We start from the raw sequence: 22,298 nt of genomic DNA on the forward strand, positions 1-22,298 counted from the left end.
TTTATTAAATAATGATGTACAAATATATTAACTTGTAATGGACATTGCTGTTTTTAAGACCTAAATTAATATGTCCAATTTTTTATGTTTTTGATTGATAACAAATATGGCTTGTACGTTACAATAATTTTGTCTTGTTTTTAATTTCTCTAAAAATCTTCTTTTCTCTTGGACCAGGAATAAATTGGTATATTTAATTAAAATTAAATTTAAAAATCCCAAAGAATTAAGTTCAAAACGTTTACGGACTAATCAGTTCATCTTTAGTGATCTTTGTAGTACTTGCAAAATAAACTCAAAACCAAACAGTGCTTGGGTTTAAATGGATTACATACCATACAATGGAACCATACTTTAAAATATTAAATTATATGGCAGTATGCTGATGAAATTAGATTTCAAATATATTAAGAACAAGAGCCAAAAGAAAATGCGCTTACACAGTGGTGTACACAAACTTACATGTGGCGACTGCTAAAAAATTATATCGGTTAGATCGAAAAACAGATTCTACATCTGCACTTCACCTTCTAGATCATAATGATTATTTTAATAAACAATTTTAAATTATTTATATCCAAATAAAGGTCTTTAGCTATCTTTATTAGAATCTATGGAAATTAACAAATTAAATACTACAGATATAATTCCGAATGACCAACTTGAAACAAACAGCTCTCCCCCCCCCTTTTAACTTATTCGGTTAAATACTATAAAGTATAGGCTCATAACAAAATAGCTCACTTCAGCAAGGCACTCTGCCGAAACAGCTGCAGTGATAATACATTATAATAAATTTTGTGGAAGTAGTGAAATCAAAAATTTTCAGTGTTATATTGTTAAATAAAATGAAAAGTTCCATTAGGCAATGGTCGAATCCATCACTTATTTCAAAGTGATTTTCCTATATGATTTTAAAAATCAAATATGATAAAAACCGAAGAGGTGCTTGTAGAGCTCAGTTCACGACCTTGTTTTAACTAAATAGTTTGCTTAATAACTTTAAAGTTTAAAATATTTAAATATTGATTTAATATATTTCTTTATTATACTGCATTCTACTTATGAGTTTGTAATACATATTGTTTGATTTAGTAAAATGGTTGCAATTTCTTATATTTCTCTTTTTTTATTCTCCTACTCTAATAGTTCCTTTCGAAAATATTGATAAATAAATATAGCTTGCATGTTTTCATAGGGGAAGTTAATCAAATTTTTAGTTTTTAATGTAAGATTCATGTTCATGTTCATTAGAAACATATAATTTGGAAAACAAAACACAAAATTTTATTTAGATTTAAAAAATATTTAACGGATTTTTGTAGGGTAAATTAAAAAAACAAACAAACAAAAAATCTATTCTACAATTTGACGTTGTTTAAAATCTTCAATACGCTCATCGCTAAAACCTAAAATTTCACTTAGAACTTGCTTGGTATGTTGCCCTAATGTAGGTGGTGGACTTTTAACAAAATTTCCCCCCTCTCCATATTTAACTGCAGGTCCAACCACTTTTATTTGACCAGCTACCGGATGGTCCAAAGTTTTTACCAAATTGATTGCTTTAACATGAGGATCTTCAAACGTGTCCTTCATTGTATTGACCGGTCCACATGGAAACGATGCTCCTAAGAATATATCGGCCCATTCTTTGTTAGTTTTCGCCTTCAAGATGGTTCTCAACAGTGGCACCAATTCTTCTCTGTTATGTACTCTCAAATTATTCGTTAAGTACTTTTGGTTTTGTGGAAGATCTGGTCTTTGTATTCGTTCACAGAAGTCTTTAAACTGCAGTTCGGAGCCGGTACCAATGGTAAAATAGCCGTCTTTGGTGGGGAATGATTCATAGGGAACGATACTTTCGTGTGCAGTTCCCCATTTTTTGGCCTCTTTGCCAGCGTTCAAGTAATTGGAGCCTATGTTTATAAGTGTAGATATTTGAGTGGAAAGGAGATTGCAGTCAATTTTCTGGCCTCTTCCGGTTCTTGAGCGTTTGATGAGAGCCGCCATGATGGCTCCATGTGCGTAGAGACCTAAATTTTATATAGATTTTAATGAGTTCATGTTTAAAAAAAAAAACGTATAAAATTATCAGACACACAAACATACAACCTTAGAAACATATACGTTAATTTTAAATATTATATCGGTATTTATCAATTTTCTGTAAACTCTTTCGATTCACATTTTTTATTTTACGTAATAGATAAGGATAAAAAATAATAACCAGTTTTAAGATAGGTGTAGGTGGAAGTCAATTATTGCATGTGAAAGTAATAATTACTGCTGGATAAGTACACATCTTTGTTTGTTACGTACTTGTACAAGTCTTGAAACCTTCGCACTGCGTCTCAGGTAGTACATTTCGGTGACATTTACTCGTTTCGTTTCTGCATTTTTGCCCCAAATCTCGCTTAATAGACAGGTGATTTTACCAGTTTTCTTGATAAACGTTATTTGGGATGTTTTTATTCCATTAAAGGTTCATAAAGGGGTCCTGAAAATCTATATTTTTTACCTTCTCGAATCCTCATTAATCAATTTTATATTATAGAGGGCAGCTAATACTGGATGGATGGTGACGTAATTTATACCTCGTTTACGCGGGGCGCCTCTTCAAGGTGTGGGCTCCCTTGCCAGGTAGAGAGTTGGTAAGAGCAGACGTTAGTCTGCGATTGATGTTTGTGTTTGTTAAGGAGAGATAAGGAAGACGAGTGGCTTGCTAAGAAGCATTAGTCAGTTAGTGTGTGTATGTCGTGTCGTTTGTGGTGCGTGGTGAGGAAGGTTGCTACCCATGCTGCTCTGCGGGGGTACTTACGCGTATTACCAACTATACTTTAGAAACGGCTTTTTCGATTGAGCATTTTTGGCTTGCAGATTGTTAAAATCTGCGATATCTTATTGGCGTCGCTTCTAGGGTGTTAAAATACTCATCAGGAAGTTCGTTTCCAGTTTCCTGTGTCCTAGGCAGTGGCAAGATGTTTTAAGGACCTCCATTGCTCTGATGTTGGAGCTTGTTACGGAGCGAAGTACATATCTCTTGCCGAGAGTTCGGATTCTGCTCTCTATGGTTGGTATGTTCGCCAGTTGGTGGATTAATGCCGACGGATAGTCTGGAGGCACATTAAAAAACAGGCAGTCATGTCTACATAAAAAGAAGAAGAAGGATAGTCAGCACACTTTCTCATGATCTTTCTCAAGATCTTGCGTTCGGTGGCCATGATGGCATTTATTTGGCGGTTGTTCAGTGAGGAGTAAAGAATAGCCTTGTACTCAATAATAGGTCTGATGTAGGTTTTATAAGTGTGTAGGAGAGTTTTGCTCTGTGTACCAAAAGATTTGCCTGATAGGGCTCCCGGGAGTCCAGCACATCTTCTCACTCTGTTAAGGGTGATATTTGTTTCAACTTGAACAAGACCAGTGGAGACAAGTTACCTCAGGCCTAGATCATAGAGACGGTACAAAATTCTGGAACAAATTTAAAACTCTAACCAAACAAAAATCAAGGCCTCACTCCCATCTCGTTATCAATAAGTCAATCATAGCTAATCCACTAGATAAAGCTGAAGCTTTTAAAACCACACTCCAGGCAACATCACACCAGATAACCCAAACTTCAAAAACTGGTTCAAACTCGACACCGAAAGGAAAGTGGAGGACATACTCTTTTACCCTCCACAGCATTTCGGAGACCCATTATATCCAACATCCAATTATGGCTCCAGTGCAGGAGGACGCCGTCAGGCAGATATGTAACTACGGTAAAAACACATCGCCTGGCCCAGATGGCATACATAGGAGATGCCTCAAAAAACTCCCAGAGAGTGTAATCCCGCTGCTTAATATCATCAATGCATGACTTTTGCTGTGTTACTTTCCTACCCCTTGAAAAGTGGCCAGTACAATCATGATTCCTAAACCAGGGAAACACCTAACCAGCACTGAATCATACAGACCAGTATCTCTACTGAATACTCTAGATAAAGTCTATGAGAGAATCCTTAAGGAGAAACTCGTAGAATTCCTAGACGAAAACCATATCATCCCAAAATTTCAATTCGGATTCAGTGCTGAACACTCTTCTCAAAATGCATTGACAGAAGCAGCAACCTTCATTTCACGTTCAATCAATAAAAAAGGCAAAATATCCATTAGGATATTCCTAGATGACTAGAAGACCTTCGATCAGGTTTGTCACGCAGATCTAACCGAAGAACTCCGCCGCTCTGGACTGCCAACTACATTTTTAAACACAATACATCTCTCCAATCGGACAATAAGAGTTAGAATCAACGATAAATTACACCATTCACTCTATAAGCTGGAGTACCTCAAGGCTCAATTTTAGCACCAATCCTATATACAGTTTATAACAGCGACATCCCCCGCCCCGACAGCACTGCTCGCTTCAGGTACAGTAGATGGAACAATAAGGGGCCGCTCTGTATTGAGCAGTTCTCAGGCCCAAATTGACAAAATTGTCAAATGGTGCAACAAATGGAGAGCCACTCTCAACCCAACCAAGACACAAGCCATCCTCTTCAGGTATCCGGGAACTTCTCGGTTTGAAGATGAGGGCAACCTGATAGAGCTCTATGGAGCCAGATTCCCGTTTCAAAGTTCGGTCAACTACTTTGGTGTTCAATTTCAGAGGAACCTCAATTGGGATACTGAACTAAATATCACCCTTAACAGAGTGAGAAGATGTGCTGGACTCCCGGGAGCCCTATCAGGCAAATCTTTTGGTACACAGAGCAAAACTCTCCTACACACATGAGAAAGTGTGCTGACTATCCTTCTTCTTCTTTTTATGTAGACATGACTCTGCCTGTTTTTTAATGTGCCTCCAGACTATCCGTCGGCATTAATCCACCAACTGGCGAACATACCAACCATAGAGAGCAGAATCCGAACTCTCGGCAAGAGATATGTACTTCGCTCCGTAACAAGCTCCAACATCAGAGCAATGGAGGTCCTTAAAACATCTTGCCACTGCCTAGGACACAGGAAACTGGAAACGAACTTCCTGATGAGTATTTTAACACCCTAGAAGCGACGCCAATAAGATATCGCAGATTTTAACAATCTGCAAGCCAAAAATGCTCAATCGAAAAAGCCGTTTCTAAAGTATAGTTGGTAATACGCGTAAGTACCCCCGCAGAGCAGCATGGGTAGCAACCTTCCTCACCACGCACCACAAACGACACGACATACACACACTAACTGACTAATGCTTCTTAGCAAGCCACTCGTCTTCCTTATCTCTCCTTAACAAACACTGAGACGATTATATTCTGTTTTGATGTATGAGTCTCGGAATCTTTTATACTCCCTGATTATTCTGAGCTTTGTACGAATTTTAGCGAGGATACGTTGCGGAAGCATTGGAGTATACGGATTTATTTTATTCATTGGAATTGCTAGGGAAGAAGCTTCTCGTAAGAGGCTTTCAACTTTTGAAATCCCTGTGTCAACTTGGTTAGTTGTTGACATAACACCTAACTTTGAAATATTGTGGTCGATGAACTCTTGGAAAAGTTCCCAATTAGCTTTACGATAATCTCGTCTGTAGATAGCAGTTAGTGGTTGAAGGGGGTGTTAAAGTCGGTTTTGACTAATAGTGGGAGATGGGCAGAGGTTATAGAGTCTCCAATGTAGCATTCATCTTCGAATCTATCTGAGATTCGTTTTTTGTTTATGTTTTGATTTGCTACATATACATATATATACATATATATATATATATATATATATATATATATATATATATATATATTTATGTTAATAAGAGCTATGTGAACAACTTTTCCAACAACTAACTACCTTTCTTTATTCCATGATTGCAATACGGTTAGATTATATGTGTATATCTACTACCAAACGCAAGGCTTCTGAATATATAATGAAAACAGTACTAGATGAATGAGATGGAGAAATCATTATAGGAGGCAGAAAAATCAGCAGCCTGCGATACGCAGATGACACATTTACATTAGCTGCGAATAAAGTCGAAATAATTACCATCACTGACCAGGAAAAATAAAAATTATGATCTTATAAAGAGCAAATAATAATCTATCGCACATACACCAAATAACAAATTTCGAAGTGGTAGACTGATTTGCATAGTTGGGCTTCCTGATAACCAACAATGGCGATTGCTCCTCAGAAATTAACTGTAGACTAGCAATGGCCCGAACCGCAACAGCTAAATTGATTAAAATATGGAAAGACCGAACAATAATAAAGTATTGCCCTTATTTTTTCCCATTGCTACATACCCAGCTGAAACATGGACTCTCAAACAAAAAAATCGATAGGAGTAAGATCGAAGCCTTCGAAATGTGGGTCTATAGAAAAATTCTACGCGTATCCTGGACAAAACAGAACCAACCTGTCAATTCTGGAAGAGCTTTATATAAAAGACATTCTATTAAAAAAAGTAAACCGAGCATACCTAATTTACTTCGGAAACATGAGAAGAACGGGGACCATGGAACTATTGGTAGTAGAAAGTTGAAGACAAGAGGAAGATCTCCAACACGATGGGCAGACCAAAGTCTCCACTTGCTATAATAATAATATTTAGAGTGTCACCCCGCCCTGACAAGGGCTCAAGGAATGAGGAGGAGGAATGTATTAGTATAGCAAATATATATTTACATATTTATGTAAGTCATAAGCCACAATTACTTTAAAATAAGTTTATTTTGACGTTTCGATTTAAACTTCGGAAATCGTTTTCCGACACACAAATTAAATAAATTTTCTTTTTGCTACTTGGTAATACAAATTCTTCTAATAATTTAATTTTATCTGACTCATCCATATTGACAATTCAGACATATTATACATTTTAAAGATAGAGAAGATATTGTCAATATTTTTGAGTTGCGTTCCTGGGATGACTTTATCAGATAGTTCATTTGATTATATGAAATAAACTTTAACTCAAGAATACTCGTCAGGAGACGACGACCAGGAAGACGAAGGATTTCCTAGCTGAAGAATCTACGTACGTGGTTCAACACAACAACCACAAATTATTTCAGAGCAGCAGTGTGCAAAGTACAGATGACCATGACGATCGCCAACATCCGAAACGGATAGGCACTACAAGAAGGTACCTATAGTATGAAAGATAATGTCCAAATGTTTTAAAAACCCCGTGATCTTTAATTTTCTCTACATTTCATAAATTATTCGGCAGGAATGACATTTTAAAATGATTAAAAGGTTTATCAAATCATAATATCAAGTGTAATATCAAATTAATCTGTCATAAAACTAAGCCTGTAATTATAGAGATTGACGACTAAACGTCAGAAAAATAAATTTAACACTGTTTTCTGATAAATTTAAAGAGGTTATAACGGTATTCAAAAAACACGTGAAAAAGTTGACAGGAGGATCAAGATGATTTCAGTTTTAGGACTACAAACATCTGAGAATTTAGACGATAATGGAGTTGTTTATGAGTAAGTTTGTTAAAGTTAACTTATTTGTTTTCTCGCGGCTTGTGTTATCCTTATTTTATTAGATTACTAGCTCGCACTTCGCAATTTATACATGATAAATCATGATATATCACCACTTTTTGTCACTTTCTGCTTCTCTTTATTATTTGTATTATTTGTAAATTTATGCTTTTTCTGATAATTATTGATTTGCTTTCAGCTATCCACATCAGCCATGATCTGACTGTAGTGTATTCATTCGCCATTAAAAATAAAACGAAACGTTAATTTTACCTCCACAAATCATGATATGATAATGGCATTAAAAAAGTAATATTTTTTAACAAATACCATATTTATATTACTTATACAGCTTATCTAACAAGTCCCTGTGGAATTTTTTTCTTTATTTCAGTTACACTTATCTCCAGACAAAGCATAAATTACATGGTTACAAGTGTTAAAAATAAAAACATAACAGAGATATCACTTAGTTTTAACTTTTAAAATTTGAAAGTAAATAATCTAATGAAATACCTAATTGAAACCAAAGTACTAAACATTGCTTTTTTTAATATTCATAAGTTTCACTAACAAACGATGGCTTTATCAACTACCTTCTTCAATAGCAAATTAATTTTAGTAGACTTTTTGTTGTTTAGTAAATAATATAATATCCAATTAAGTCAGCACCATATGGGAAACTTTTTTATTAAAAAAAAAAAACTTACAATGAAGTAAAAATTTCTTTTTTAAAATTAAAAAGAGAGGTGACGATTGTCGCAATTGGGGCTAGTCCTAATGTCTCTGACAATTTCTAAATTTTGCTTTTGCTGATGATACCAGTATTACCTGGAAGAACTCTAATATTGCAACGCTTCATGCAATTATAACTTCTGATCTACTTAAAATAAAAACCTGGTCCGACTCTAATTTACTCTCTTTTAACGTGGATAAGACAGTAGCATTATCCTATAAAGGAGCTCTTCAACTCTTGCTTCTTAATAACAGCCAGATCAGTATAATTGATTCTGGAGAATTTCTTGGTATTTTTATAGACAGCAACCTTAAATGGTCCCTTCATATCGATTTGTTAAGAAAGAAACTAGCCTCAGCCTGCTATGCAATGCAGGAAATGAATATAGCATCTTCCAAAATAACATACTTTTCTTTGTTCGAGTCTCATCTTCGGTATGGCCTTCCTTTTTGGGGTTCTAGTACAGCTGCCCAATCTGATGTTATTTTTAAATTACAAAAAAGAGCAATACGGTATCTTTTTGGCCTCAGTACAAAAACATATTGCAAAAGCTACTTCAAAAATCACGGGATTTTAACTCTTCCCTCTTTATATATTCTAGAAACTGCTTAATTCGTAAACATCTACATGTTTTTCCAGCAAGACTTGGTCATGACTACTCCACTAGAAATTCAAGCTTTGATGTGTATTTACCGATCCCATCCACTGAGTTAGTAAAGAAATCTATATCATATTCGGCAAAAAAATTATACAACCATCTCCCTTTGCAACTTAAATCTACAACTTCTTTCCTTAAGTTCCGTAAATTGACAAAAGCCTATCTATCTGAAAGACTTTATTATTCAGTGGAAGAGTTTCTCAACGAATAATTAAGAAAGTACAGTTCGTTAAGGTACAGGTAACAAAGTATTTTTATATATATTTGGGTATGACATGCAGCAGCTTAAACTTATTCGTAAACTAGTTCGTAAGGTTTTATTATGCAATTTGCAATATAGTGAAATTTTGCAATGGATTGTATATTTTATTATGTTTTATTGTGTGATAAGGACGATTTATGTAATTTTAGTAAACTTTAATTGTTATTGTTGTTATTACTTTTTTTTTGAACTTATATAAGCTTTGTCCATAAAATTGTACAATTTTCAGTGACAATAAAGCATATTTCTATTCTATTCTATAAACAGATCTAAACGGAGTACGTTTGTTATGAATCAAAGATACACCGTCTGGAATGTTTAACTGATGTTATTGACTTTGAGATGATAAGAGAAGGCGGAAGTGTTGTCATGTTTAGAGTGTTCTGCTGATCGGATGGATAATGATCTATATATTCTTTCGATATAATGAAGCATCACAGTCGGAACATGACAGTCTATACACATCACTTCGGTTCATGTAGTGAATTGTATCTTTGATATTGGTTAAACTTTTATTGACAGTATTATAGACTTTAAAATAAATATGGATATTATCATCAGAGTTCAAAGAGATGTGTTTAATCTTTTCAGAAATGAAAGAATTGTGAAAAGGCAATGACATGTAAGAGGGTGAAACTAAAAAGTTAGATCTAAATGCTGAATGTTGAAGAATGAGTTTATCAATAATTTGTTTGATTGTATTCAATTCCTTATTAAATTCAAGTGAAGACAATGGTATAGTATTCAATTTGAGATTCTAGTTCCACAGTAATTGTAATCTTTAAGTGGATTTGGTTAATTTTAAACAGTAGGTGATGGAATAATCAACATATCGGAACCAATGTAATATTTCAGGATTTTTCATGATGTAATTGGATTCTAGATGTTCCATAAACACACCAGCTAGGAGAAGGAATAAGCAATATAAAGCAAAATAAAGAAATCTTGTGATAGACAAATTTGGAGAACATCTATTATCAGTGAAAAGATATGGGGCTGAATGAACTTGTTAATTAAGAGTGATTTTACCATACCAATTGTTTCTTGTTTTTCACTGAAGTGAATAAGTTGCTAGTTTATCTGCTAGTTGAAGTTTATCAACCAATTGGTAAGAGCTTATTATTGAGAATTGTGGAGTCAAGTTGGTCAAGTTTTTGATAGTGTTGTGAAGAAATTTAGATGAAATAAACAATGGAGTATTGATGAAACTGACAACGGGATGAATAGGAATGTCAACTAACCCATACAACCTTGGGATCAACGGTCAAAAATCAGAAAATTGTTTGATATTATCTTTAAGTTTAGAAATAAATCTCTTAGAAGAATCAACTGATATAAAAGTGAAATTGTTACCTTCTAAAAAAGATGTAACTTTGTTATTATAGGAGTCACATCCTAAAATGACCAAACAATTGCCCTCGTCCGCCTTACTAAAAATTAAGTTGTAGTTGAATATTTTTTGCTTAATAGATTTTAGGGAACTAATAAATAAATTGGTTTATTTGACAAAAAGATTGTGAGGAAATAATGAGTTGGAAGTGGAAGATGAATTAATTTTAGATTTGAATTTGTTTAAGTAGCGGTAACAGGAATTTCTAATAGATTTTCTTTGAGAGTTGTTAGTGGAAGATGAATTAATTTTAGATTTGAATTTGTTTAAGTAGCGGTAACAGGAATTTCTAATAGATTTTCTTTGAGAAAGGGTTATTGAGAGATTTTGAATTACTATGTCTGTCTCAATGGAGAGAATTTCTAGATCTTTATTTGACAGATCTTTAGGTACGGAGTGTTTGACAGTTGGATTTCATCTTTAGAGAAATTGATAGTAAGTTTTTTTAGTTTTATGAAAAAAGTTATTCTTTATAAAAGTTATGCATGTTCTACAACCTAAAATACAATTAATAAATAATTTTTTTTTAGTTTTTTCAGTCATATCGCTCATTATCGGTTATATTATAGTTACGATGTTTTTGAAACTAAAAATATAAATTATGGATATTGTTAACTCTTACATAAAATTCATATATTTTTGACAAATTGCGTATATGAGTAAAAAAATTCAATATCTGATGATTGTGTTTTAGGTTTTAGATCATTAAGAACTTTTTATAAAGAACAACTTGTTTTCATAAAATTAAAAATAACTAAGTTTCCCATATGGTCCAATAGTCTGCACCATATAGAACTTTTTTACTGCAGAAGAATTAGCAGACATCACAAATGAGGTTATTGCGCACACTCTATTTCAAATGGAATATAACTGTGCCCCTGGTGAGAACAGAGTTACTGAAGAAATGGGATGGAAAATTAGGATGCATTACAACTTTACAATTGATAATGACAGTTCTTCTGAATAAATGTTAAGCTGGTGAGAGAATCACAGATAGCTGGTAAAATACAAAAGTCATTTTATTTCAAAAAAAGGGTGATAAACAGAACATAGAAAATTACTGATTCATAAGCCTATTCCCTCATCCATACAAAGTTCCCCTAAACATTATTACTAACAGGCTATCTAATAAATGCGTCAGCTATCAATCACCAGAAAAGATAGGTTTCCAAATTATACAACAAATTCAAAACAACCGAACATTGATAGAGAAAAAATATAAAGAATACAATACCACTAACTACACTTTACTTTTGTTAACTATCACAAGGCCTTTGATTCAGTTGAACTGTGGACCATATTCGAAGCAACGGATTACGCTTGGATAGACTCGAGATATAAGATGCTGTTAAAACATATAATATAATAAACGTTACATAAGAAATAAAAATTAATGAGAACACAAAATCTAACAAAATACACATTCAAAGAGGAATAAGACAAGGCGATATGATTTTTCTGAAGTTATTCAAAAAGGTTTAAATATTGCGGACGATATTTTCATAATTAGTAGCGAACTCAACCAGCTACAAGAAATGATTTCAGAATTAAGAAATATTTCAGAAAGTATAGGCTTATACATGAATCTAAACAGAGACTGAGATGTTTACTTTGGATAAATACTATAGGGGAGGAAGCGATAGAAATGACAGGAGAATATATTTACATGGGTTATCTAATAAAGTTAAACAGAGAACATAATGACGGTATTAGATTTTTGTTTTGATACAGGGCAGCGACAGCCGCTTATACGTATTTCGACCTCTTTAGGTCTCCTCAGAACGGTATAGCCACTGCTCTGAACCAAAACAAAAATCTCTCCTAGACAATAGTTATCAAAATAACTATATACGGACGTAACTACGCCATCTAAAAACAAAAAGAGAAATCAAACGATTTCTACCTAGCGAAACCGAATTAGAACGAATTAGAACGGTTCAGAGCAGTGGCTAAACCGAAGAACGGTATAGCCACTGCTCTGAACCAAAATAAAAATCCCTCCTAGACAATAGTTATCAAAATAACTATATACGGACGTAACTACGCCATCTAAAAACAAAAAGAGAAATCAAACGATTTCTACCTAGCGAAACCGAATTCAAATTTTTACCACTGTGTTTCCTAAAACTTGCGAAACAAACAGCTGGATAAATTACTCCGCAAGGGAATCTAAAATTGCATTCCAGATGCCGTTCATCCTGGTCAAAATTCGTAGTGAATTCAGTTTCTGAAAAACAGAGAAATTAATGGGCTGGGGTTAGCAAACTTAGAATTGTCCTCAAGAATAATAATATTCCCATAAATCTCAAGGCAAAACTTTTTAATTCTTGCAATCTTCCAGTGATGACATACAGTCTAGAGACAATTACGCTTGGATAGACTCGACACTCCAAGCCTCGAGATTGACCATAAAAGTCGGCAACAAAATGAGTGTAGCACAATATGCAGTGGAGCGACATATGCTGAGAATAACTTTAAAAAATCGCGTCCACAATGAAGAAATATGTAGAAGAACAAAAATAGAGGGCGTAATACAACATGCTGCTTCATTGAAGTGGTCTTGAGTAGGACATGTTACAAGACAAGATGGACTAAACCAGGTATAGCCAGGTGGACTAAATGCATCGTGCAGTGGAGATCTAGGTTACATAAGAGAGGTATGGATCGGCCTCCAAAAAGATGGCTAGATGATGAGAAAGAAAAGGCAGAAAGACAATGGCATCAGGTAGCGACAGACAAATTAAAAAATTAAAATGGAAACGCGAAGCGGAGATATTTGAAGATGAGGATATTTTTGAGGACTATTTTGTTCAAATATTAGATCGGATTCTAAAAGAGATTATCATTATTATGGACAGTATCAGTTATCATTCTAGGTTACAAGAAGCGTTGTCAACAAGTAGTTGGCATAAAGTGGACATCCTTCCAAAAATAGAAACAAACCAAAACATTATCTAAGAAAAGAGTTTTCCAAGCTAACTAAGAGAGAAAAGGATACATTCAAAAAGCATGTTGTAGATGGAATAGCGGCATAGCGTGGTGTATCGATTCTTCCACTCAATTCAAATCAATTCTATCAAACTGTTTAAGTCACGTTAAAAATTATTCAAGACAATTTAAAACAGAAAAAGATAATGATGAAAAAAAGTATTAGAACAATTTAATTTAAAAAATAATTGATTTAGTTTTCCAAAAATTTTTATTTTGAACAATTTCTATGCTGAAAGTCAAAACATCAAATAAAACATTTTTAATTGCATTTTTGGTTAATTTCCAAATAATATTATTATAAATAATAATTAAAAACTAAAAATATTTATTATTACCTTCAATGTACAGTATTTTGAAACAATATCTTTACAAATATTTGTCCACATGACAAACACCAACTGTTTTATTATTTTATCAGCTGTGAAATAATATGTTGAAAACATTATAGTGGGAAGTGACACACTAAGAAAAATTTACTAGTACAAATGAGAAATAATAATATTACTAGTCATCTTTGATATTGACCAAGTAATTAAGTTTCTGTTAATATTAGGTAAGATATTTATATAAATATACTGATAAAATAGTTTATATGTTCTTAACTATATATTGTTTTATTATAACTGAATTGCATGCATCAGAAAGCTGTTTCAACTGTTACAAATATTCTAAAGCATTTTAGTCGGATGTGAGTTTGTGGTTCTCAATTTGGGAGTAATAATCTTTGCCTAGGAGATCTCAAAAATAATTATAGTGAAAAACATGATATACTTTTCTCATGCAATGCTACTAAAGTCCACATTGCAGTCAAGAGAAATGAAAATGAAGTTGTATGAAACTTTGATAAAACCAATTGTTGCTTTTTCTGCTGAAATCTGGTGCATTTTTAAAGAAAAATAGACCAAAGGTGTCTCGTAGAGAATTAGAAGTAAACTTCAATTGATAGGAGAGGAGAACATATTAAGGTTTGTAAATATGATAACACTAGCATGATTTGGGCACATCAAAAGAATGCCCCTGGAGATTTGGCAGTTGAATAAATGTGGTGAAGAGGAAAGAAAGACTGAAGGCGAATTATGAAAGAGAAACCTAAGAGGGGTTGTAGCGCCTGCCTTTGGTCTCTGATGTAAAATTATACATTGATAATAACAATAAATACTGTAATACCATACCATAATAATAACCATAAATTCGAAATAAATAACCACAGTAGATGTAATCTACCTTAATGCAAATTTGTACAGAAAAAAGTTACTACCCTTTGAAGTTAGAAAATTAAAATAATTTTTTTCAATATATCATGAACTGTTTGATATTTTCAATGAAAATAGAAACTTGGCTTTCTTTTTTTTTCACTTCACTGTTGTCAATAGTTCCTTGTCTTTAAGCATTCTTTCCAACACTAGATCACTTAAGACTTTCTGCTGGTACAACTAACTGCTGGTACAACCACATTTTAAAGAATCCAGATGTGACTTGGCTCTTGCCTTTAACATTCATCATCAACTCCTTACAACAGTGTAGATAGTATGTAGCATTAAATGACACGCCATCAAGTAGTCAGAATCAGATCTCTATTGCAGAAGAGTGCTTTCATTTTGAAGAATGTACCCTTGGGTATTTCGATTCTAATTTTAGCTTCATAGCAGGGTCTAATTTATAGTTTAGTCAGCATCTCAAGTACTTTTTCTCTGTCCTGATTTACTATCTGTACTCGTGACGTGAATTTTGATTTCTTTATATTTACTTTAAGACCATAGTTTTGCCTTATGTATTTAATACACATATGAAAGTGATAGTAGATACTTAGTGCTTCTAAGGTTCTCAGTTTTGTTTTGCGCAACTGTAGAAAGCTTTTTTTAGAGGTATCTAAAAGAGTATATACCATATAGCAAACCACATTTACTTCACTTAATCTCCCCAAATGAACCCAAAGAAAAATGTAACAATATCAAAAAGGCAATAAATTACAATATTTCCTCTTGTAGATGGATCCAATGTAATTTTGTTATGATTACATTAGCTGCTTTGAAAAATTAAATCGCAACAATAGACAAAGCTGCATTTTATAAGTTTTGAAGTTCCTCGTATTTGCGTGGTTTGCAAATAGGCAGATGAAAGATTATCAATGAAAACATTTGTTTAAATATCCTAAGATTTTCTAATTCTGGAAAATCAAACTCAGAAACTTCAGAGTTAATACAATTATCCCATGATGTATCCTATTGCGCACACTAGCTCTATCTCTCTCGAACTGTGTGACGTCACGTGCGAAGCAAAGTTTCTATTGGAACACTAACGCTTGCTCTGTTAGTCGCTTAATATCAAATATATAGGCAATCAAATATATAAGCATGATTATTGAAATCTGACTATTGAAAAAACAACTTTTTTCGACGTTTCTCTACATAAAGTGTGTGTATTCATAATAATGCAGGAATATAATAATGTCCTTTCAATTCATAAGCATAAAAATGAATTCTATTTTATACATATTTCAATGGTCAAATTCATTCCTAGAATATTTTCAAAAATCGCGTAATTTGAACAAAATATGTAGAATGGTTAAATGTTAAAAACACTTTCTGAATCACTTAAGTAATTAACATTTAAAATTAGAGAAAATTGTTTTAAGTAAATGAATGTGTTACAAAATATCTCCAAACTTTGACTTTTTTGGCATTTTCCAACATTAGTTTAATTTACCATGTTGCAGTAATTAATCCGGCGGACTTCTTCTTCTTCTGTACGTGCCATCTCCTCGACGAATGTTGGCAATCATCATGGCTATTCTCATCTTAGATGCTGCCACTCTGAATAGTTGGATTGATATGCATCCGTACCATTCCCTAAGTTACGCAATCCGGCCGACAATTCATAATAAAGATTTATTGAATATTTTATACATTATTAAAATTTATTTCTTGAAGTTAAAAAACTTCTTCGTTTGGGTACAAAAGGGAACCTCTAGAGACTGTTTGTAGCCAATCTGGTTCCATATATATGTCTCATAATTTTGTAGGGTTTCCTAAACTATATTTATGCTTGAATTTGTATGCAACAAAACCAGCAACATACTTCAAAGAGTCCTGATAAATTTTTTTTTTTTCATCTCATAATTGTGTCATCAAAATGTCATTGTCAATTATATGATTCTCCTCCAAGTAGTGAGCTTCTATATGTATTTTGAAGTATTTTGTCCTCTTGAAACTTAGATTCTTTAGAACCTTCAGTTTTTTCTACCAAATTAGACAGCATTTTTTGTGTTAAGGTAATATCTTCTGACGCCGAAATATTGCTTGGTAATTGAGGATTTTCTATTGAGCTGTTACTTATGCCAGATTCACTAGTTTCAATAGTATTGCGACATTCTGTAAAGATCGCCGCCGAATGTTTTCCTAAAATATACCACCTTAATCTATATTTAAAATATATTGGCGAAGGATGATCATTTGCACCACCCATTCCTCGAATATAAGAAAAAAAGTTCTCTAGCACATCTTGATTCAACCTTGAAGTTAAAATATAGTTAACATGGTATTTTGCTTGTAGGTAAGGAAGTAACTCTTTCAGGGATCTATTAGTAGACAATATTTCTTTTTGAAATGGAATAAGTCCTTTATGTTTACCCACCCGCATTAAATTGACCATTTCTGACATTTCATCCAGTAGATGTGCCTGCTTATCTAAATCTGTACCACATGCATTTCATGTTCCAGTAACTATCTTTTGGCATAAGTCCATTTTCTCCAGCATAACTAATAGCTTTTGCTACAGAATTTGACAATAATTGAACTGCAGGTCTCACTCTTTGCCTCATAGAGCCTTTTAAACAGAGATCATGTAGTGTCAATTTATGCACAATTGTCAATTCTGAAGTCAATATATTTAGTAGCTCTTCAAATTAATCATTGTTGATTATTTTATTGTCAATAACAAAACCATGTTTGATAACATGATTTCGGGCAACTTAAATCAAATGAGGATCTGCAAAAACAAAAATATTTAAAGACTTATCACAGGGGTGATTAATAAAACAATTTTTGTCATATCCAACACTCGGCTGAGACCAAAGGACAGTATTTCCAATACCCATGTGACTGGTGATCTTATGTGTGGGGATATTATAATTTTTACAATTAGCTATGGCACAACCCTGCATGTTTGTCGATAATACACAAAATTGAACTAAACATTGATGTCATGTGTGTTGGAGTACACATTTCTATTCCTTGAGTAGCATACCAGTATTGGTGTATCGTGCATATCCCAATAAGAAATAATATACTTAGTTACAAGGTATAAAACTGCAAATGCACTTGCTAAGAAGCGCTGCAGCATGGGAAAAACAAAATTTCTGTCACTAATAGAAGAGCATTAAGCTCTATTTATTGACAAAAACTTATGTGCAAATTATCTGGAGCTAATTGTTCTGTTAGAGAGATGCTATTGGAAGGCGAATTTCCAGATTCACATGTCACAGAGAGGTTCACAAGTTGGGATTAAGTACATACAAAGTTACAAAGCAAGTTATTTGGTTAAAAAAGGAATAAATACTATACTGAGAATTAGAAAAAGAAAAATAAGGTAAAATAGGCAAACAAATATAAGGATTAAAATTTCCAGCAATTAGAGCAATGAGTTTATATATAAAGTGTGTGTATAGGTGACCATTGAAGTCAGGTTATTTACAGAAAACATGAGGCGTTTCATCCTCACTGCCTTAAAACAAAGTGAATTTTTTTGGATCTGATTGTTTGTGGCAGTATGTCATTTAAAAGTGTAGGAAAACTTCATATTATTAAAGGAATTTTAAATACAAGAATGCATTTGGACATTTTAGAAGAATCTCTTTTATTGATTATGGTAGAACATTTGACATCAGGGCAAGATTTTGTCTCCCGACAAGATGGTGCAGACAGAATGACATACCTCGAAAAAGATTTTGAAATGGACATTACATACTGTTTTTGAACTGAGTTTCTAATAGCCCCATCTTGTCCCTATAGAAAGTTTGTTACACAAGATAAAAAAGAGCCTTGAAATTGAAGCAGACTTCAAGAAATATAGTATTCCTTTACAACAGAATTTTACTCAGTTTTAGTTAAAACTATGGCTGAAAAAATTTTGGAGGTCGTAAATAATAAAGGTAAAATAATGGTAAACTTTCAGATCAATTCTGGCTCAATGTTGCATATTTTTTGCATTTCATTTAACAAGTATCACTTGTGTTAGTTAGTTAGTGTTACACAAATATGAATAAATGACTCACATTTTAGCTCTATAAAACCACATTTTTAAAAAGTATAAGATTGTGCCAACTATATTGTGAAAGGGCTCATATATACAACACACATTTATAACATATTAAGCAATTTTTTCTATACAGTATTAACATCCACCTATAACCATTCAAAAATTCAATACACACATACATTTATTAGAACTAAAGTAATTACAAAAACACCTACCAGTAGTTACATCTGTCATAGCAACTCCAACTTTGACTGGTTCACCACTGATAGTACCTGTAGCATGAATTAAACCACCCATAGATGCTGCTATAACATCATAACCAGGTCTATTTTTATAAGGACCATCAGGACCATAGCCAGTGATTGAACAGTATATTAAATGTGGTGCAACTTTTTGAAAATCTTCATAACCAAGTTTTAGCTCAGCTAATTTGCCAGGGACATAATTTTCTACCAAGACATCACTCTTCTTAGCTAAATCGTATAATATGTTTCTTCCTTCCGGGTGTTTCAAATCAACACACATACTTTTCTTGTTTCTGTTGACTGAGAGAAAATAACAAGCTTCTTGTGTGTTATTTGCATAAGGTGGACCCCATTTACGGCATTCATCTCCCGTCTTTGGACGTTCAACTTTAATAACTTCAGCCCCTAGATCACTTAAAACCATAGTACAAAAAGGGCCAGCTACAATTCTGGTTAAATCTAAAATTCTAACACCGTCCAAGGGAGATTCATCTGAATTGGAATTAATTTTTATGGATTTTTTCCTGAGTTGGTTGGTAATTTGTTTTGTACATGACAACACTCGAAAAGTAGGACAATACATTTTTACCGAAAACTGAACTTTAAAAATTACTGTTTACTACGTACCTGTTCTCTATCGTCAGTCTCGAGTACAGTGACAGTAGTGGAAGATGTACCCTCTTGTTGGTCTTGAAATGTGACTGGTTCCGCCATCTTTCGCTGATTATACCGCACGTAAGCACTTGATAAACATATCACTAAATTTAAACTAATTAAAGCTGCTAGGGCTTAGGAATAAACATTTGTTGATAAGTTTAAAATTGATAAAAATAATATTGACAGAAAGATGAAAATTTTGATAGGTGTTGACAGTTAACTGTCTTGCTCAACCGATATTGCCGGCCGGTAAGGAAGAGACCGATTCCAAATACCGTGTATAGAGACAGATCCGGCTTCAGACAAGAGTGTTCCTTAAAAATTATTTGATTATTTTATAGGAACTAAATACAGTAGTAATATGAGTATATTAAAGTCAAGTTTTATTAAATAATTCAATTGATTATTAGTTCAATTAAATAGTTAAATATTGGATCTTATGTGAAATTCTCAAGCAAATTTTTTAAATTGTTTAAAACCATGGACGTATAAATAAAGATCTTTATTTATACGTCCATGTTTAAAACACATAAGTATGTGGTTTTACTAAATTTATTTAGTAATTTAGATATACAAAATGAAATCAGGTGACAGCCACTCCCAAATTTTATATTTTTAAATAACAAATGTGGTCAAATAACACTTTATTTGAGAGGCTATCAAAATCTGATTCCAAAAATATATTTTTTACACTAATAATTTTTGCATATTTATTAACTGACTACTGATTTTGCCCGTCATCATGCGACATGGAATCCAATCAATTGTCATCCACAGTCACTCCACTCTATTTTTTCTGACTTTCTCCTATTTAAGGCTAGGACGTTAACAAAGTGATATTTTAGTCTGTTGAACAACTTTCATAATGTCACTTTTGGAGAATCGCTGAACTTTTGCGTAAAGTTGTTTTATGAAATCGAGCTACGAACAAAAACAAGCGTAATTCTAATTTGGCGATTCTTTTGTTGGGAAAGCTCGAGTTTTTTATTACATTTTTTACCGATCACCAAACTCACAGCCAACATTTTAGGATAAACAAACTTTCAAAAGAGCTAAAAATTAAATTTTTAAATCAATAAACTTCTTGCATGAAAGGGCAGGTTTTTCATCTCCTGATAAATATTGTCCTATCTAACAGATAGTTATCTGGAGGATAGACATTTATTCATAGAACAAAATGTACCCGTCTTTTCGTGTCAAATTATGTTGCTACTTATCTGTAAGATACACGTAAAATTTATTTCGGAACACACCAATATTTAATTAATTCTCAATTAAATTACACTAATATTTTAATATCTCTTTTGATTATACAATTTGTGGTGACATAAATATATTAAATTATGTAAAGAAAAATTTAATAAAGAATAAAAAAATGATACATGTATAAAAATGATTCATCTGAGATTTCTCCATAACACTAAAATATTATATAAGGTTAGCTCAAACATCTTCAACTTCAAAAAGTTCAGTAATATCTTCATTTAGCAATCCATCTTGAAAATTGTCTTCATTTTGATCTGTCGCTAGGTTATAAAATGTTGCTGTAAATTAGAACGGTTGAATCTTTTCAACTTTACTGTCACTTCAATTGGATAAAATAGTACCTAAACCTTCTCTTCCATACATAAAAAGTTTTTAAATTTTCTTCATGGATTGTTTAGCGGACTCCTTAAAAATGGCTTCACTGTATAATTAGAATCTCCAAGTAACAACCCATCGTTGATTAAAAATTCTTACGGCTTCGTGGTAACTACGGCGAACCTCTCCAAAAATAATAATTGCTCAGATTTACGTGGGCCACTTTTAAAACCAAAACTTAACAAAACTTTAATGCAGTTAAACATAATACAATAGATATTTAATAATAGGTTTTTGATAGGCCTTTTATTTTTTTTGATAGTGTTTTAATAAACAAATAATAAACTAAGTACATTAACTAAAATAGTACAGATAAAATAGTTCACATAGTGGAGCTTAGTGGAGCAGAGACAAAAACAGGTTAATTTTTTATTTTTAATCTGTTAATACATACATATATACATAATAGTTCCTCTTCTACCCTTAGGTGTCGAGGGAACTCGACACTAGCTTTTGATGAATTTTCTCCATTCTTTTCTGTTTTTCTCCATTTGTGTTGCTTCTTGCCAAGATTTGACCTTATTTTATAATATCTCTGCTATGTCGCTGTTTCACTTTTTTATTGGTCCGTACCTTCTGTGTTTTTCTATTGGTTTAGCTTCTCATTCTCTTTTAACTTAACTTTCCTAGTTTCTTATTAGGCTTCTTATTTCTTCATTTTTGAGTCTGTCTGTCCTTCTTGCCCCTATCGGTTTTCTGAGGTATTTCAACTCTGCTGCTTACATCCTACTCTGATGTCTAAGATCCAGTTTTCGTCTCCATATGTCAGCGTGGGTCTATATATTGTTTTATACATTGCCATCTTCGTTTTCCTTAATATTTCTTTGTTGTTGAGGAATCCTCTATTTAAATCCTTAAATAGTTTTCCTCTACTCTCTAGTCTGCTGTTGAGATTTAGGTATTTGTATATATTTGTTTGCTTTGTTGATCTATTACCACTTCGATTTGGTCATCCGGGTCTTTTTTTCTAGTTATTTTCATTAT

At 32.9% G+C, this 22,298-nt stretch overlaps 3 protein-coding genes across 6 annotated transcripts in view; 1 reads left to right on the forward strand and 2 right to left on the reverse strand.

Annotated features, from left to right (window-relative positions):
• Window positions 1-19,909, reverse strand: part of LOC140447768 (uncharacterized) — a 44,954-nt gene extending 25,045 nt beyond the window's left edge. Inside the window, exon 1 of the mRNA XM_072540621.1 lies at window positions 19,644-19,909. Coding sequence (XP_072396722.1) covers window positions 19,644-19,730 — 87 coding nt within the window. The 5' untranslated portion in view covers window positions 19,731-19,909. The remainder of the gene's footprint in view (window positions 1-19,643) is intronic.
• Window positions 1,344-19,637, reverse strand: LOC140447767 (succinyl-CoA:glutarate CoA-transferase). The gene is made up of 2 exons (XM_072540620.1): window positions 18,987-19,637; window positions 1,344-2,033 (listed from the first exon to the last, which is right to left on the reverse strand). The coding sequence occupies exons 1-2, from the start codon at window positions 19,597-19,599 to the stop codon at window positions 1,357-1,359; spliced, it is 1,290 nt and encodes a 429-aa protein (XP_072396721.1). The 5' UTR covers window positions 19,600-19,637; the 3' UTR covers window positions 1,344-1,356.
• The window catches only part of LOC140447765 (sodium-coupled monocarboxylate transporter 1-like), an 81,866-nt gene continuing 66,936 nt past the window's right edge, over window positions 7,369-22,298 (forward strand). The window contains exon 1 of one of the 4 annotated variants that reach the window (XM_072540610.1): window positions 7,369-7,478. In XM_072540610.1, the coding sequence (XP_072396711.1) occupies window positions 7,417-7,478 (62 nt within the window). In that variant the 5' untranslated portion in view covers window positions 7,369-7,416. Of the gene's footprint in view, window positions 7,479-14,049; window positions 14,069-19,628; window positions 19,752-22,298 lie in introns of those variants that run through there. The other 3 variants (XM_072540609.1, XM_072540613.1, XM_072540611.1) reach the window with 3 other exon arrangements.

This window comes from Diabrotica undecimpunctata, chromosome 8, assembly GCF_040954645.1.
Source record: "Diabrotica undecimpunctata isolate CICGRU chromosome 8, icDiaUnde3, whole genome shotgun sequence".
Classification (NCBI taxonomy): Eukaryota; Metazoa; Arthropoda; class Insecta; order Coleoptera; family Chrysomelidae; genus Diabrotica; species Diabrotica undecimpunctata.

Coding starts and splice junctions, on each gene's coding strand:
- LOC140447767 (XM_072540620.1), bottom strand. CDS start 19,599: ATGTATTGTCCTACTTTTCGAGTGTTGTCATGTACAAAACAAATTACC. Junction 2,034..18,986: donor TATGACAGATGTAACTACTG/GTAGGTGTTTTT, acceptor TATAAAATTTAG/GTCTCTACGCACATGGAGCC.